The sequence below is a fragment of the Apteryx rowi genome, unplaced genomic scaffold (assembly GCF_003343035.1).
Source record: "Apteryx rowi isolate R43461 unplaced genomic scaffold, aptRow1 scaffold_2, whole genome shotgun sequence".
Taxonomy (NCBI): domain Eukaryota; kingdom Metazoa; phylum Chordata; class Aves; order Apterygiformes; family Apterygidae; genus Apteryx; species Apteryx rowi.
This window is the reverse complement of record NW_020448307.1, coordinates 6298421-6317579: the sequence shown is the minus strand read 5'-3', so window position 1 is coordinate 6317579 and position 19159 is coordinate 6298421. Positions and strand designations below refer to the sequence as shown.

Sequence of the window (19159 nt, the reverse complement as noted above, 5' to 3'; positions counted from 1 at the left end):
GGTAAATTAATGGAAAGAGGAATCTTCAGAGAAAAACATGCCCTTCCCTTCCCACTGCCCAACCCCCAAATCTTCTTTGGGCTTTGTGGGATGGGGGCAAGGGAGGAGGAGGGAGTGGGAGGCACTGGACACAGCCAAGACCTGTAGGTCGTACRCGGCATAACTCACCGTGTTGACTTATGAAGGTCAGAAATTGGACAGACATGAAGATCTGGGGCTGAGGTCTATTTTAGGGACAGGGAGTAGGCTGCACATTTCAGGTTTGGACTTGGGCTTTCCATAAATTCTGGAGGCATTACTAGCCAGTGCTTGATTTTGCAATCCAAACCCAAGTGATTCAGATAATTTTCTGGACTGCAGATCCAGAAAATTAGAGTTCAGGATTATCTGGGATTATCAAGTTTCTTGCATATTTCCATTTTCCCCTGCATGCTTTGTCCACTTTGGCTATTTGTGCAACTTGAGAAAAGCTTTAAAACTTGAGTTAAAACATGAATTAGACTTCAAGAAGGTTTGAAACAGATATTGGATTTATTGGTCAGCTATGAGTAGGAAAATACATTGGTAAAGAAAAAGAAGACCCTGTATATAAATATAATACTAACTAGTTAAAATTTGACCAAGAAGAAAGTTCCACTGAAGAGAACAGTAAAAGCCCTTGTTTACCATCAGACCATATTCAGTTTCCCATTTATCTTATTGAAGAGCTGCCTATAGACAAATGCAACATTCTTTGAGCTTAGTGCAGATAATGTGCTGGTTTTTGTTACATGAATGGTAAACAAGAGTTAGTCCAGTGCATTACACATTATACAGAAGTACTGTGAATAAAGACTAAGATATTCTATTTTAGACACTACTTAAACATACCAAGACACTTAAGTGTTACAAATTTATGCAACCAAAAGAAAAGAATAGCAGTTACATACTAAAAAAAATACTGTGTCCGGCTGGATGAAAAAGGCTCGCTACTTAAGCGGTTAACTGAAATTTTGTTAAGTTTCACGGTGCAATTAGTTTCTTTYAATGATGTTGTAATTATTTTGTCTTTAATACAGGTTTTATTGTGTGGTTGAAAAGCAAACCATAAGCTATTTTCTAAATCTGCATTCTAACCAAACTTGAGAGATTTGCCTAAAGTTAGATCAAAGACGCATACATACAATATTCTAAGCAAAGTCAGTTCTGTCAAAATGCTAGCCAAATTTACTTATTAATTTTTTTTGAAGTTGCTAAAAGGACAAAATAATTACAAAACACACTGCCTTGTATGTTCTTTTTTTCCCTACTTGTGTTATGTTAAAAGCAGCAACTTGCGTATTAATGTCTTGTACTCTAATCGATTCTTTTACTTAAAAAGGTATATTTCAATTTACATTTTGACATCCAGAAGTTTTTGTAAATGTAAATAAACCCAAACAAGATATGGCTGACTGTACTTTAAGTGGAAAAGAGCCTGTTCGAACCTAAATAAAACCTTTCAACCCCATTGATTTTCTGTGACTTTTGCTATATGTGCTTTTACAACAAGAACACTGCAGGTACATTATGGCAACACCCAAAACCACCTCAAAAAATATTGAAAATAACCATGTTATGTTAAAGACTATAAAGCAAACATTTTGATTTTGTGAAGACATGGTTTATTGCCTTATTCTATATTATAGCTGGAAATTGAGACTTTTGAGTTAGATTTGTTTGACACAGGAATATATTTTCTTTGAAAGATTATTTGACAAAGTTTATCTCAGCTCTGTTTTGGCGCATCTGGTCTTTCCCTATATTCAAAATATTTCTCCTTCCTTCAGCCCCAGAGTCATGGCTCCAGTCCAGTTAAAACCCAGTGAAGTCAAAGGAGTGTTTTCAATGTATTCAGTGGGTTTTTGATCAGGATCCGACAGCCTCGTATAAAAGCCGGAGGAAACGGTTATTTAAAATGGACCCTTTGACTGTAACGTAACTAAACAAGAACAGTTGCGTCTCCAAAAGCACAAACGGGCCATATTTTAATATGCTGTCATAAATTCAAATATATTTAAGACTAAGAAATACAGGAGAAAAGATATTGGATAAAGCTCAAACCTTTAGAATCTAACAAGTGCACTCAAGCTCCAGCATCTATTAAAGTAAATTATCCCCCTCTAAGAAATACAAAATGAGTAAGTGCTTCCCTTCCCCTTCTGTAAAGCTTTCTGGACTCATTACACAATCCAGATAATCAGAAAAGAAAAATAGTTTGCTCAGTTTGACAAGCTAAATTGGCTCATCATCACTGGAAATTGTCATGATGTACATTACCAAGACATCATTAAGGAAACATGAGTAAAACACCTTTTATTCACACTTTACAAAAAAACCCAAAAAAACAAACAGAAAAAAAAATAACACTACGCATTAAGTCTACTACAGCAATACTACCAGCATTTCAATGTACTGATTATAAACTGGACATGTTTGGTGTTTTCACAACTAAAACCAAAACAAAATAACCCCAAGAGATCAGGTCCCAGACAAGGATTCAAGATCAAGATTTCTCCTGTTGAAATTTAAAATATATATTTTACATATCCGATCTGTTTGTCATTTTTACTTTTAGCTTAAAACAGAACGGTTTGAGCACACTTATGTGCTGACTACTTTTTCATAAAATTTTGAATCATTATTACCAATCCATTCTCTTTATATATAAAAATTCACAATATTTAGAAAGTTTTTCTTAATGCTCAGTGTCCTTTTGCTTCTCTGCCTGCAGCCGAAACAAAAGCTGTTTAAGACCAAGCTCTCTATCTCAATTCTTTACATTGATTATTGAAGCTGTATTAGTTTAAGGAGATAAATTCTCCCTTTTAGGATAGGAATACACAAGTTACATTTGTAAGCTGTTAAGTACTTACTTGGCTTCATGACACAAATGGCACTGAGGGTACACTATAACTTTAGTCTTGCTTGACACTTTAAAATAAGACTTGGTCACTTTAAAAATGATCTGAAGAATTGTCTGTGGGACCTGTATTGAAAATGCATTTATTTTACACTGCTTCATCAATAGAAAAATGTAAGGTTGTTTTTTTTCCTTCAAGGAATGATACTTTCCGAAACTGAGGAACACACYTAAACTAAAGAGAATTCACATGATAGTAATTCTTAGTGGGAAAAACAGCACGGTGCAATGACACTGAAAGAAGCAGTGCATGGGTATTAGAAGCTAGAAACTGTGTACCCCAAACCTGAACATGTTCAAAAAGTGTGATATTCAATGCTTCACAAAGGAAAAAAAGATGCCACAGCTTATACAAAAGTATCTTCATAAAATTTTCACAAGTGTTAACATTATTTAAAAAAAAATAAAAGAGGATGCACAGGCTCTCTCTGCATGCACAGGCAGTGCTAGTTGAGAACAAATTTAAGCAGGCACAGCGGAGATAGGACAAGTATTTAAAACAGAAATGAAGAAGCTATACACAAGTATCCCTAATTTTACTTCAAAAATTAGAGATTAGAAAAGTATCTGAGTGTATACACATCAATAACAACTTTCAATCCATACAGGTCTACTTATATTCACTGCTTAGCTTATCTGTTCTGTGAGAACTCTATGCTTTTCTCTTTTTTTAAATCAGAAAAAGACAGAATGTATTTAATTACCTTTGTAAGATACTTACTAGGATTTTACAGATTTGGATTTTAAAAGCAATGTTCTCAATTGAACATAAAAAGTAGTACAAAAGGGCTAACAAAACCCTAACAGTGCAAATCATTAGCAGAGAAAACCTGTGACAACCTCTTTTACAAGCTGGCCTTTATAACACATGAAAACAGATAAAAATTTAGCCTTAGTTTACAATACAATCATTTTCCAAATCTGATTTTTTTTTAAGTACAAAATCTCATAAATCAGGTTTTCTGTTGTTCATATACAATCAATAAAGGCTAAATTCAAATTCTATATTTTACAAACAAGTCTGAAAAAGAAGGGAGTGAAGTACGGAAGAATGTTCTCTGGATGTTCCTACTGGCCTCAAAAAAGTAGTGCTACAGATAACTGTGCAAAGAGAATATACTGTATATAACAATTCCCTATTTCAAGGCATGAAAATGTCGTGTTGGAGAGAAGAAACAGGAAGTTTAATTGTAACATATTAAAGAAAGGCGCAAATGCACCAATCACTAACAGTATACAAAGTATATTGGGCTCAGAATTGTGTCTGTTGATAGCACCTGGCTTTTACTATGTCTTTAGCAAATAATTAGATTTAAGATTAAGATCATTAAGAAAAAAATCCCTGTTGGCCATACCTCACTCCTCTATATTCAGATTTTACAATTGTACAAGTTAGATTGAGGTTGCCCTCTAAAATGTACTTGACTACCTCCTGCCAGGGAGATGGATTCCATTTACAGGAGGCAGGAAAGGCAGCAAAAGCTCCAGTTGTGCAAAAAGTGAGAAGTGGTCAGAAGGGATGAGTGGATGTGGACAACCACTTATATTGTTCTCTATTAACCAATGATGATCCAAAGGTCCAAGAATACCAAGTATGTTTAGCTGAGGTTTAGAGTAGAAGATGTAGTCTATAATACCCTAAAACAAGAAAGGAAATAAAATCGATTAGTAGTATACAATTCTTTACCCCTATCATTTTTCCAAACAAAAGGTATGCTCAATATTAGGAATAACTTAAGTGCTACCATTCCTTCTCCATGGCAAATTGATTTTAGGAGACTTTCTACTTCCTATCCCAAGAGTTGCCCAAAATAGATTAGGAAAACGAAGAAAAAATCCACCCTGTATCACTTCTGCCCTGCTTTTGTGGGGTGTGATTTCAAACCTCCTACAAAGCTTCAAGACACATTTCTCTAATTTTGAAGAGGAAAACAACCATCTTGTTTTCCCTGGGCAAGGAAGCACTGAGAGCTTTCAAGCAGTTAATGTGGATTATTATTCCCTTGCAGTCAGCAGCTTAACTACCACTGTTCTACTATTTCATTTAGCTTGCAGTATTACAATACGAAGTCTTCCTATTTACAAGGAAGAATAACAGCACCCTAAATCTTGCAAATCTAGTACAAGATGTAAAAAAGAAAAAAATGAAACTTGGTTCCCAGGAAAATGAAGTGTTATGTACTCTAATTTGCTATGTTTTAAATACAAACTTGGTAAGCTTACTATTAGCTACCCAAACAGCTGAGCTTCTTTCTTTAACAGTTTAGTACAACAAATCACTTTAGTTTAGCTTCAAGTGAGAAAACTTTTTCAAAATAACAGCAAAGTCTTTACCTTGAAGTCAAATGTGTAATTTGTATAAGGCATTAGGCCATTCTCATAGGCACTCTTCAACTTGAAACCATGCGTAATTCTCCCATTTGTTGTTCCATTTTTTCCATTACAGCTGAAGTTAGTAAGACTTTCATTGTATCTCAGTTCCTTAAAATCTTTGTGGTTTGTTTCCACTCCACCAGTGCTCAAGTACTCAACGACACCTATTAGGAGAGACACGAATACACAAGATGGTACTAACAAACATTCAGCAATTAATTGTGTGTAGACTGCTTTAAGTCAAATATGCACTCTTATGCTTTATATGAGCAAAACCTTAACAGATACACAATAGTCAACAGCAGTTCTTATAAAATATTCCCAGACAACATATATGAGTGTCAAAAGGAAACGTCACSTAGACTAAAGAGACATTCTTTGATTAGGAAAAAAACCCTAGAAGCTTAGTACAGAGCGAACTGATTGGGAGGAGGATGAAAGAATTGGAAATAAAATTCCACAGATGCGAGGTAGGCAGCTTCCTCTTCATCTCCACGCCCAAGTCTTTGGTTTCAAAATTCTTATGTTAAAACCTTGCAAAAAAGCAAAGTTCCATAACAATACTTCAAATAAGATTAACTTGAAAGAGGCCACAAAGCCAAGTTGACAGACTTGTGTCTTGAAAAACTACAGTCATGCCTCTTAATTTCAGAACAACTTTGTTAGGGATTCTGAAAGTAAAAGAAATGACTAGTTGTTCTGAAGATACAAATCAGATATAAGAATTTGCTATTGCAATAGCCATTAAAAATACTTGCTCTCTCAGGATCACAGTGAATCAAATTTCCAGTAATGCTAAGCAATAACTACTCCTACCAAGCCCAACAGACATTAAGAGCTGCCCAGAAGAGGCCAAAAGGAGGGTAGGGGCAGGTGGGGAAGATTATTATATTGACAAACTAATGATAGGATGGAGGAACAGCTCTACTTCAGTTCTGTATCTAAGAGTCAAAAAGGGGATCACTTAATCTGTTCTTTTCTAGCACTTTTTAAAAGTCAAAGAAAGTCCTATGTTAGTAAAGTGTTCTGAAGAATCCCTTTCTGATGGCATGTAAGAGATGTATAGAATTTTAGCAGTCCTAAAACATTTAAGCTCCAGGAAATGATTGCAACTTTAAAGAGAAGAATCTGTATTTTCACACTTAAAAACCACCACAGTGATCAGTAACATACTAATACTTCCAGACATTTTCTTCCTTTCCATTCCTTTACTGCCAAATAGCAAACAAAATGCTTCTGAAAGACAAGATATATCTATAATACTGCACAGGCAATAAGCTCACTCATGAAAGAAGCTCTTCCTTCCATTTTCTTAGTACCTTTAGAGGTTATAATATCAAATAACTTATTCTTTATGTTGAAAATTCCTTTTAAAAAGACCTTACAATTTAAATTATTAAACACTTTAAACATTCTAAAAAAATAAAAAAAATAGTACTCTTACCAGAGTCTGGCAGAGAATTGAGATCTGCACACAGTACAAGTGGAATGGTCCCAAGTTCTCCCGAAACACCAGGTTTGAGACTACGAGAAGCTTTATCAATAATGTTCTTTACCTCAGACAGGAACATCATAGTCTGAACCAGCTTCACATCAGAATAATCTGGGTCCCAATGCATATGTGCATTAGCTACAAGAACTAGCTGCTTTTCCATCCCAAGATGTGGCTTTCCGGCTAAAATTTAAAATGAATTATTTACACTTACAATGTCAGCAAAAGAAAACCTGAATCTTTTATTAGGTTGAATTTTAAACAAGATGTTTCAATGGAGAACAAATACCCGGTTGCTTAAAGAGGGTTAAACTAAATGATATGTGCTATGTTTTACATGAAGAGGGTCATACAATTCCCTTTACATCTAGTAAGCATTTTAGTTGATACAAAGTGCTAGGAATAATTGTGTTTCACATTGAAGACCATTAATAAACAAGACTAGCCTGGTATATGTAACACCTATGTATTTAAGAATACCATTAATTACCATAAATAATAGATAGGCCCACTGACAGACAAATAGTGTATTTTAAAAAATTACAACAGTTTTCCTCAGGTTATTTGCGATGGTACACAAGCACTGCCCATATCCTCTCAGGGAATAAGTTCCCTCTCTTGCTAGAAGTGCCTTTTAAAAGGCTTGTTTGTTAGAATCCGAATTAATAAAGCCTTATTTGGATAAGAACAACATAGGTTGAATAGGGGCCCACTGAGGTACTCATAAAGCCAATTTACATTTCCTAAACTAAGAGTGACAGGGCAGAGCAAGCAGGTTTTATAAGCATGACAGTGAAGAAAATAAAATTATGCAGATATATGATTCAGAAGCATGAAACTAATACCAACTGATTCTCTGATACCTGTGCATACCTCCAAGCAAAATAAGCCAAGTTTGTTTTCCCCTCTTTCCCAAAACTCAGTTCTTCTTTATATTTTTTAAACAAAATGTACAAGTGGAAAAAAAAAATCTCATCATTTAAATAATATGATTTTCCCCTAAATCCTCTTTGGATTTAAATAAGTTGGAAATAAATTTGCCTGTGCATACAATGCACAAAGTTATATTCATCTGTAGAACCTAGTTCCTCTCTGTTTTACTGCAACAAAAATCCATCTTGTTTTTTCAATTACAAAATACAGACAACSTACTCAAAAATTGAACTAAACAGGACTTACATGACATTTCTATCAATTCCTTTCGCAGTTCTAGTAATACAGCAACTCCAATGTTATCTTTTGTCATAACTCTGTTCAGCATAGCTTCTGAACCTTCTGAGTTTGCCATAGCTAGTTGATTGAACTCAACAGTATGTTTTTGAACCAAAGTAAATCTGAAAGAGAAACATTATAGTTTCATCAGTAAACAGATGCCAAAAGAAATGTTATAGATAATTCCCCTTCTAATTAAAGTTCAAATATATTTATGATGTGAAAATCTCAGTGGGTTGCATAATTTCATTTCTGACCTGAAATCAAAGGGTATAATTTCCTTAGCAATTTTCGAATACTTTATGTTAAGCTGATTTCAATTAACAGATTTTCTTTTATTAAAAAAGACTATAGAAAAGGAGCGCTTGTTTCTAATTCCGCACCACATTCTAGTTCAAACTTGCAGGTTTAATAGAGTGACTAAATAATTGTTTCTGAGCCAAAAGGTATCAAACTGGGCACCTGCATTTACTTGTGGACACAAAGGAGTGGAAGCAGGAGGAGGAAGGGAAATTATTACCCTCACACCCAAGCAAAAGTACAAGTACAATATGACACAATAACTGCTGCAGCTCTTAAGCRAGGCATTATTGTCAGAAGTGACCGGTGATTTTAAGTGCCTTTTCTTTTGCTTTTCCAGAAGGCTAGCGTATCAAAAAGTTAACGTCATCTGAGGTCTCATTTCAGCAATCTTTTCCTTTACTCAAAAAAAAAAAAATTTTTTTTTCATTATTTTTCCATTAACATATAATGACACACTTACTCAACAATTAAAGTACAATTTGGTGATCTTCCAAACTATTTTGCTCCAAAAGAATGAATTTAAATTTAGACAAAAATTCAGGGCAAAATTCTCTATTGCTAGTCAGAGACAGAGTGATTTCTCTCGTACAGACTATTCTTAGATAGGAATGCTCTATAAGAAACACTGAATGGCTACAAAAAAGGGTGACTACTGCCAAATTGTCTGGGCTGGAGACTGCCACAAGAAATTGTGCGAAAAAGAGCAAGACACAATAGYAGGCTTCATAAAACACAGCACTTACTTTTCTGTTTTGAAAAATATTGCACAGCCATCAACATGTTTTCTTTCCTGTTCCGACATTGTCCGAGCTCTAGATTTTGGACTGAAGAATCCATTATAGCCACGTTCTTTCAATTCTACCAGGAAAAAACTGTAGTACTGTTCAGTTTCAACCTCCTATAAAGTTGTAAGACAGCACACAGCATGAACGTACTATTACCAAAACACAAAAGACTGATATTATTTAGTCTCTTCAGAAGCATAAATCATTTTCAAACTAGCTTTAAAAAAAATCATAAGAATTAAGTACAGAGAATGCAAATACGAGTGCAATATTCCTATTTTAAGAAGAAAATATAAATGAATTTCTGTAATCCCCAGAGTTATGATTATCTCAAGCCTTTTAYTGCTAAATGTGTCAATTATACCCCCACATACGCACGCACACACAAAGACACCCCCACATACATTTCTTTGATCAGCAGCTGCTGATTCACATTCCAACTGAGTGGGCTGAAAAGCATTCTTTTGATGTCAAGCAACAAATAATGTTCTAAACACCACTTCTTTTTTTGGTTTGTTTTCAGACGGTTTTGAAAACAGACTACTTACTGTAAATACATTTAATAGAGAGAAGCCACCACACAAGAATACAAAAAGGGGGAAAAAAATAGAAATATATCTTTTACCTGAAGGCTTATGATATCAGCATTGCAGCTCAGGATTTCCTGCATAATGGCTTTTTTTCTGTATTCCCAGTTCAATGCCCAGGATGGACAATAGCCATACAACTGCCGGGTAGCGTATTTATCACAAAGTACGTTGTAACACATGACAGAGAACAAGGCTGCAGAACAACAATTTTACATTTACACTCTTATATTTTTAACAAAAAATACAATTATGTTGTTTTCACTTTTGTCTTCAGTAATTTTATCAATTCATGCTTCACTTGCTTCAACCAAAACACAGCACCTGCGCTTATGATGAAAAAGCATTTGTTAGTCCTTCTAGAATGACAAACTACCCTCCAAGTTTGGATTTACAGCAGCCGCCTTCTAAAATCAATTGAAAAAAAAAAAAAAAAGAAAAAGAGAGAGCTCTTTGTATGCTTGATACAGTAAATAGCAGGCAAACACACTTTACAATAAGTGATGTATTAATGTGAAAAGCAAAACAAGATAAGTGTATTGTACGCTTAACAGATTTGCTAACTATACTAAGGTTTGCAAACTCTTTAAACAGATTATTTAAAACCTATTTAATTATTACCACCACAAACTGTAACAGATCCACAGTCAGGGCTAGGATCCCTTTGCACAGTACACTATGCAGGCAAAATGAAAACCTAAACATTTCTACCTCAAAAAGCTTAGAATTTAATTGTAAAGATAACAAACAAAATATACCTCTCTATATTTGTTTGGAACATGAAGGGACACAACGAGACAATCTGGGGCAACATGACAGGTAATCCAGCGGCATTTTTTTTTTTCTTTTAAAGCAGGAAGGCATTTGCAGTGCAATAACGAGATACTTTCCTTGGAAGTTTATTGGGAGTTCTGTCAAGAGTGAAGGACAACTTGGTGGGGGGGAGATGTTTGAAGATTTAGCAAACTGCGTCAATAATCCCAGGCTGATTGGGAGTCAGAGCCCAGCATTTTGAAAGCAAACAGGAGACAGCAAATGACAAGTCACATAATATCTTCAAAGTGAGAACATGCAAATTTTATTTGAAACAACAGCAAAAGAAGAGCTGTTTGAAAAATGACATAGTTAAAAATGGCAAGAAAGGAAAGTACCCATTGAAGCAACCTTCTTAATAAAATCAATAGGAGAAAGAATACATATGTCAGTCCTGAAGTACAGGGCACTGCAATTATTGAAAAATACGGTAAGAAGAGTTTGGGTTGGCAGATAAATATAAAAGCTTGTATTTTAGACACTTCATGCAGGAAAAAAAATAAAATAAAATAAAAATCAGTAAACATTTAAACAGTGCATGAATACCAACAGCAAGAAAAATCCAGAGTCAAAGATGATATATAGGTTACTTAAAAGAAAAGCTTCTATATTGGTGAAGAATTATGACCATATTCTGCCATTTTTTGTTCTTCAAAAAAGTATTCAATTAAGCCTACTGTAATTCAACTATATAACTCTTTTTGGATAACAATTTCAATTCCTTTAAGGAGTAGGCTAATTAAAAAGAAGCTACTTTTGTAATAAAATACGATTAAATTTAAAGACAAATGGTCAAAATGACAGAGGAATACTTCAGCTGGCTGCCAGCACTGGATAGATGATGGGTTAGTTTAAGCATCAAATTTTTTTTCATCAGACAGTAAAGATCAACAGCTTTTAGAAAGAGAAAAAAGAAAAATCCATTAAGTGTTACAGTACCTGTTGGTCTTGTTCGGTCTGGTTCTTGCAACATAATCCAAGATCTTGGAGGTGGTTGTTCTGTTGAAACTATTGGAACATTTTAAAAGAGAGATACAACAAGTGATAATCACATTTATTTTAAGCAGCAGAAACAAATATTTTAAGAGTGATCACTTACTTCTTTTTGCAGTACCTGCCAAATTATCAAGCAAATAGTTCAGTAGCCTTCGTGTTCCATCCGGTTCCTGATAAAGGTTCAGAATATCCTGTGTAAGTGGATTTCCTGCAAACACGTTTACAGAAATATCAGAGCTAGTATGAATTTACATGTCTGAGTTTAGAGCCAGCATTTCTGAGACAAGATATTAGAGTATAACAAACTATTTATAGGTTTCAGATCTTAAGTCTTCAGTCCCACAAAACATTACATGTGTGAATAGGTCTAGTGAACTTAACCACAGTGTCTCCTGCATCAGTTTTCTGAAAGATTACATTAAGGTCTRTAGTTGGACATAGCAGCAGTGAAGAATTGGCATGGCAGAATGTGCTGCATCATGTGCAGGCACAGAGCTGAGGAGGCAAAAGACACGAGAAACCTCTGCTTGCTTTGCTCAACCTCAGAGAAACATCCACTTGCAATTTATGCGCCGCTCACACTGGAGTCTATTATCTGCTAAATGTATAAGCAGGTCCTAAAAGTTTTCAGACAACGCACATTGCAATCCCCCAGTTTTAAGGAAGGGGAAAAAAAGACTTTTGAAATGTAACCTTGTTGAGAAGCATAGCATCACCCAGTGCTCCTGAACGTGCACAAGCCTTCCATGCCATGAAATTTCCACTGAAATGGAATTCAGTGTTTCTATAGCTAGAATCCAAGTACTGAGACAAAAATGGGGGAATCGATTATAAATTGCTGCTTCTGTTCAAATAGCATAACATATTCCATTTGTGTTGGGAGTACAGTATCTATAGTGAACTGCGTATTATTTCTTACTTAAATACTGCATCCAGAGCCTACGCAAGCAACAGAAAGCCTCCTCTTACGCCCCAGAAAGAGAAGCAAACCTCTTTGCACGTTGAGAATTTTTCCCAAGGAGTTCTTGTTCTTTTTTAAACAATCACTAGATGACAATATTTATAAAACCGGAATAAGTAGATACATCTGGGATTGCTATTCAGTAACATCGTATGAGCTAGCAGTCTACAACCATGACAGCTCAAGAGTGATATCATAAAACAAAGCAGGGAAAGAAAAAGTAGTAATACCTTTCAGACCCAAAGTCTGTAACTGGAACAGTTTTCCCAGCTCAAAAGGTAAAACTCGTAACAGGTTGTTATTTAAATGTAGTTCCCTGTAGACAGAGTAAGAATCGTGTAAGGCTGAAAACAGAGCAAGGTTTGTCTTCAGCAGCCTATAGCACAAGAAATTTAACTAAAAGAGAGAAAAAAAAAAATGTACTAGCAAACCACAATTGTGAAACACTGGAAGACTAAACAGTCAGCAAGAGTTAGGGAAATCTTGCTGTACACTCACTCTCACACACACACAGAGAAAATACATGTTAAGTTGAAGTAAAGAGTAAAGCAGCTGGTTGGCAAGTTCATCCTAAATAGTCAGAAATTTTGTAAACATTAAGAATAATTAAAGCATTTAATAACTACTAGTGATGAAGCAGTAACAGTTCTGACAAACCAGACCACGAAACAGTTCAGTTATGATTAAAGGCCAAATAAAGGAAAATCATATCCAAGAAAACAAATAAGCAGAAACTCCAGGACCACGAAAGTACTCTATTAGAGCTCTGAGATTACCAGGTTAGTGCGCAGTTAAAACTCTTTTTGAGTAAGGTCTCTTGTGAACACTGGTTTACACTGTACATTGAGTAAGAAAGAGAAGACCACAGGCCTCACAGAAAATTAAAATTTTTCAGTTAAACTTCTTTCCTTTGTCACATACGGCAGCCTAGAGGTATTCTGACCTACTGGGTATGAGTTTTCAGGCACCAAAGAAAAAAAAGAAAATGGTTGAACTGTGCCTCTATTAAAAATAATAATAATAATCTTCTGCTTTTTGTTTTTACAGTYTTGCTGTTAAGACAAAATACATGCTTTTTAACTTACAAAAATAAAACACAGACAGGAACAGAATCTATATTCTGAAATTCTGATATCCCAATGAACTGGGCAGAGAAAATGGACTTGTTAGCAAGCTTTTCACTTTCTTAAAACTGTTCCAGTCTAGAGCGGTGAAGACTTTCCTCATAATTTTCAGTATCTGAGAATGGAAAAGAATTTGGCGGGGTAGGAGGGCAGGGAGCAAAGTAAACCTGTATACCAAGAGTTATGTTAGTTCTTTTAGATTCCTGCAACAGTATATGATGCAAACAGAAAACACCACTACTCCTGGCTTTGCATTAAAACAACAACAAAAAACAAAACCAAAAAAGCCCCAAACCCTCTACCTGGTCCTTCGCTAACATATTGTTAAAAAACAATTTCCTGCAAAGTTCTTTCAGTTTTGCCACATATTTAGAAACCTGTGTAAAAATAAAGTGCCTTGTTTTGAAGACACTTTGGAAGGTGGAATGGTGGAAGATACGGGAGGGGACCATCTTTTTATTTGACCAGGTTACCTAGAAATTTCAAGTCACTACCCGGCTGATTGCCAGACTACAGTATACCTGGCCAACTAGGGTTTTTTGTTGTTTGTTTTTTTAATATAAAATCCCATAGAGAAAAGCATGTATTTTAGGGAGAAACTCAAAAGCCCATGTATCGTTCTAGGGTTTCTAAGTACAAACTAGACACAGGGCTTAGAAAAGAGGATATATAAAAATCAACATCCCCATCAGGTTCTCAGCACCTCCATAAACATTTAAGGTTTAAATGGCCTTTTTTTTAAAAAAAAAATTTAAAAAAAAAAAAAAAGGATATTCTGCATGACATGAAAAGGCTACTACATTTTTTTTAGACAGATACTTTTTCCTGTAAGAGCTTTTCATGGCACTGCTGACGACTATAAAAATTAAGGTAGGTACAGATTACAAAAAAAATATATTTATACTAAATTCTTCTAGAGGAAAAACAGCGAGTTTGAAGAATGCCACAGTAGTAGGCATCATGTTTTCTCTCTTGGATGAAACAATTTTTTCTCTGAAGATCTATGTCTTCACAGAACTCCCTCTCTACACAGCAAAGAGGATCACAACAAACCCCACTAGTGCTTGCAAGCATAACCAAGAGAATCTGTTTTACATCCAGGCTTTCCAAGAGAACATATTACAATGCTTGTTTTCTTCCTTTTTCCCCAAAGATCAGAAATCTTACTGCTCTCTCTGACAACTCTTACTCCAAGTACCTGCAGTAAAAAGGGAGATGCAATGAGCCTTAGGCGAGCTTTGCCAGACAGACCAAAAACAGAGTTCCAGATGTGGGAGCTGGAAGACCTGTTACCAATTCTGAAGTGTGTCAGCACAAATTATTTCTGTGGCTCATGATATTAGCAATGCCCAGTGTTGAATTACCGTTAGTTCAAACAACTTCCCAGAACCTATGGAAAGTGTCTGCAGTAAGAGCCAGCCTGAAACATCAAACTACAACACGACTGAGACCTGCAGAGCACTACCACACAGGATGCACTTACGGATTTTTCTTCACTTTCACCCCAGTGAAAAGAAATCATGGATCAGCTGCAATTACTGAGGACAGAGAGAGTGCAGTGGATTAATGCACTAGCTTTTCATGTGTAGAGATCTGGATTCAAATGTTATGTTTATGTCACAAATAGAAAACTACCTTGATCCTGGACCTTCRCTACACATTTCACATTCACAAGATATAGCATGCTCTACCTAGAAGAGGCTTAAGACTTGGAAGAGATGAAACTCCATAGAGTCAGGGTCAAAATTAATTGGGAAAAGCACTGGGAAGATGGCACAGTATATTTTGACACTACTGATGACTATAGAGTGCTCAACTAACTCAGTGTCATGAATATTAAGTTTACAGCACTATTTTAAAATAAAAGAAAAAGACTGATGAAAAGAAAGGATGCTGATGAAGTACAAAGATGAATTTGAGAATATTCCAGTAAATTTAGGATTGCTGGCTCACAATATCTGAACAATGGATAAAGGAGGGAAGAAAGCTATTACTAATAACTGCTTTAAAGTGAAATAGTAACATGAAACATTTTTTCAGAACAGTCTACTTTACAGCTGAAAACAAATGTACAACACACTACAAAAGAGAGCTGCAAGGTTCACACTGATTAAGGATTTTAGACTTTCACTGCTTTGGAATTTATTGAGCTTTTAAATACTAATTTTAACCAGCTAGTTTAATACTCTCCAACAGAGCAGACTTTCCCAAAGTTAAAGAAAATACATTGATTAATATTTCCACATGTTACCTTGCTTTGCTGTCAGTTTCACTCAAACCGTACTGGCAGTCCATTTTTCTGTTTTTTTTCCTTTCTTTTTTTCTTCCCCCCTCTTCTACTTCTAATCAAATTTTAATTAAATTTAGACTCAGTATTTTCTGGATTTGACAAAGTTGACCATAAATGTCTTCAAAATTATAAGCAATGAAGTCAATTACTGGTAAATGTCTAATAAACCTAAGATAAGGCTCTTCCTTTGGGTCAAGGGCAAAAGAATGTTGCCTGTAAATATTTACTCTTATATCAATCATTTATATGTTTACATAACACTGTTCTACAAACAGAGTGAAATGCTGCAGCCCTAATTATAATCTAAATAGTCATGACTATTCATGCTTCTCTTCCAAAAGGAGGTAAACATCTTGACATTGTAAAACAAAGAGAAAAAGGTGCCTTTATAACATAGGAGGTTTTTTTGTCTCCAATTCACACAGGAATGAAATTACATGATAGAAAAGATAGGAAGTAGATGATGTTAGAAAGATTGCAGTTGTTATACAACCAAGAGAATTAAAACTATTATTATTAAGGATAATTACTAAAGATGAATAAACAGGAAAACAAAGAGCAGTTAGTATGACTGTGTTTAATCTGATCTTTTTGTTACCTTACTACGACTTAAAGGCAATTTTTTTGTGCATCAATATTTCTTAGAGAAGAACTCCACATACAGATTTGTTAAACAGTTTGGAAAGAGACGCATAAGAGCTGAAACCTCATTTGGAAAGGTACAGAATGGGTGACTGCTACCAAACAGAGCATTTCTACAGCTCACTCTGTACTGTCCTACCTGGGAACGGGAGACCACAAGACAGACAGCACTGCTATAGCTGCAGAGTATATCAAGTTTTCAGGACAACAGGTAAAAGAAATGAGGAAAGGGAGGATTTATTTATGCTTTTTATTAACTAGAACATAAAAATAATGCCAAAGCCCAATCTGGTTCTACAAAGATCGTAAGGAAACAGGATTTAAAACTTACACACCTGAGTGACACCATGTTTCCGAGCTCTGCTGGTAAACTGCGAATTTTATTAGAGGACAGGTCCAGATATACCAGATTGTGAAGCTTGGCAATGTCTGAAGGAATACGGGATAAGGAATTGTCACTGAGATGCAAAGCTGTCAAGTGGGTCAGTGTCCACAATGACGAACTTAAGCTTCTCACTTTCCCTGCAGAAGAAAAATACAAAAGTAAATACAACACTTAAAATAACTAGGTTTAACCATAATTACACGTTTTATAAGTGTGTGTGTGGGAGGGGGTTGTTTGGTAGGTTTTTTTGGTAATTTTCCTTAATGGAAATGCCATTCCACACTGATTCTACATAGCCAAGAAATTCAGCAATGTAACGGAGAACGCAAGGTGTTGCCAGGGACGCTTAGCCTCTTTTTTCCCCAATCCATGCTTACGGTTTGGAAAACTGCCTTTCTCAAAGTTCTACACAAAATAACATGCATATTCACTAACTGACCACGAATCCAGTAATTAACAGAGGTGTAAGAAACATCGTTTTTCAATTTCAGTTCAGGTTTGGGACCAAAGATGCTTCTTCAATTTGTGTAACATTCGTCAAATCCAAAATCTTTATTCTGTGCCATTAATCCATCCAAGAACACACAGAAGTGCTAGATTTGGGGTGATTAAAATGCTTGGTTGAGAACATGGATTTCCATCTGGCATACAACTAAAAGCTGCATAAAATATTGCCAGAGATTTAAAAAACCTGTATCATTTTTGTATAAACTGAAGGGTAGAAATATAAATTTGTGTTACAGAATCAAGATTTTTTTTTTTTCCTATTGCTGCATGCAAGCAGGGTGAGATATCATCAGAAGGTCCCAAAACATTTTTTCTCCGAGATTTCCTTTTTTCCAGGAAGGGCTCCTTTTCCAGTTAAAAAGGCCATATTACTACCAATGGAATTGGAAGAGGAGTATTAACATCACTTTCTCCAAAGCAAGAAAAAAAGTCACTTGTTACAGCCTGTCCAAAAAAAAAAAAGTCACCATGACTTGCCAATGTTAAGAACGTTCTGATTAACATTATGCCTACATAAAAATATAATTCCTTTCCTTAAATGCTTTTCTTCACAGTAAAACAACTCATGTTTATTGCCTGGAGAAAGGTACGCTGAAGTCAACTGACCTATTTTCTCTCYGCCTCCAAGTAACCTTTTTAAAATTTTACCTTTAACAACGTATGTCAAGGTTTGAAGGGAGCATGGGGTAAAGAAAAGGAATTATTCATATTTCATCTGAATCTTTTTTAAGACAGGAATAACAAAACAAAACTGTACACTAAAAAACACAAACAAAAAACCTACTGAAAATTTAAAATTGTTATCAAGTRTGTTTGAAAGTAGATATTCAAAGTTCAATGACTAAAACTTCAGAGGAGATAGATATACCAGGGGATTTTGATGGAAGTAATTAACACATTTAAGGCTTTCTGTAGCAGATGACTGAGAATTTTTCAAGGAAAAAAAACAGCGTGAACATTAATAAAACAAAAACATTGTTGCATTTTATTTTGCAAGGTAAATCTCTATCGTTCTTAAAGGATTCATTCTATTGTAACGCTCATTCAGAAATCTCTTGAAAGGTTTTCTAATGGAAATCAAGAGTTCCTTCTATTCTGATTTTTTAAAATTGAGTTAACACCTCTCCCACCACAATGCAAAAAGGTCACTGTGATCAGAGAAAGCTCTGGAGCTGAAAGGAGTGCCAGTCTACACCACTGATCTGTCCTCTTCACCACCTGCAGCCCACTTGGCTGGAATCAGTCTGCAGTGAGATTAAGAGGCATGAAAGGAAAGAGCTATCCCTTAATGCATTTCCTATGCATAGGCAGCAGATGTCCATGTGGATATCCAAGCCTAAGTTAAAGCTTCTTGAAGCAGCGTTTAACTGGGTTTCTGCATCTGTAACCTCTGAGTAGGGAATGCTATTCACATGTAAAGGCACGTGGCACTTGCAGCAAGACCCAGATGCAATGACCTGGAGGGGAAGACTCTTCACAATCCAACGAGCTCCGTTGGTACTCCTCCTCCCACCAGTTTCTCTACTAGGCAGTCATTTTGAAGCACAAGACAATTTTTGCAATCCTTCAAAGTAGTTCCATATTTAAGCAAAATTTCAGCCTAAATTTACAACATCACAAAGTAATTCTTATATTCTTCTTAAAATACTGGTCTAAATTTCCTTGATTTAAACACACTTGATGTAGCAAAATTGTAAGTTACTCTACAAATCAAGAAAGACTAGTCTCCAGATGGAAAAAGAAAGTCT

The 19159-nt window shown here is 35.3% G+C and overlaps 1 protein-coding gene across 5 annotated transcripts in view; it reads right to left on the bottom strand.

The window, feature by feature from the left end:
- Positions 1-508: 508 nt before the first annotated feature.
- Positions 509-19159, bottom strand: part of CNOT6 (CCR4-NOT transcription complex subunit 6) — a 33679-nt gene continuing 15028 nt past the window's right edge. For 4 of the 5 annotated variants that reach the window (XM_026063155.1, XM_026063154.1, XM_026063156.1 and 1 more), the window contains 10 exons: positions 16855-17041; positions 12694-12779; positions 11606-11710; positions 11446-11514; positions 9732-9889; positions 9065-9219; positions 7986-8140; positions 6759-6989; positions 5276-5478; positions 509-4579 (listed from right to left, as the gene is read on the bottom strand). In XM_026063155.1, the coding sequence (XP_025918940.1) occupies positions 4367-4579; positions 5276-5478; positions 6759-6989; positions 7986-8140; positions 9065-9219; positions 9732-9889; positions 11446-11514; positions 11606-11710; positions 12694-12779; positions 16855-17041 (1562 nt within the window). In that variant the 3' untranslated portion in view covers positions 509-4366. The remainder of the gene's footprint in view (positions 4580-5275; positions 5479-6758; positions 6990-7985; positions 8141-9064; positions 9220-9731; positions 9890-11445; positions 11515-11605; positions 11711-12693; positions 12780-16854; positions 17042-19159) is intronic. The other variant, XM_026063159.1, reaches the window with a different exon arrangement.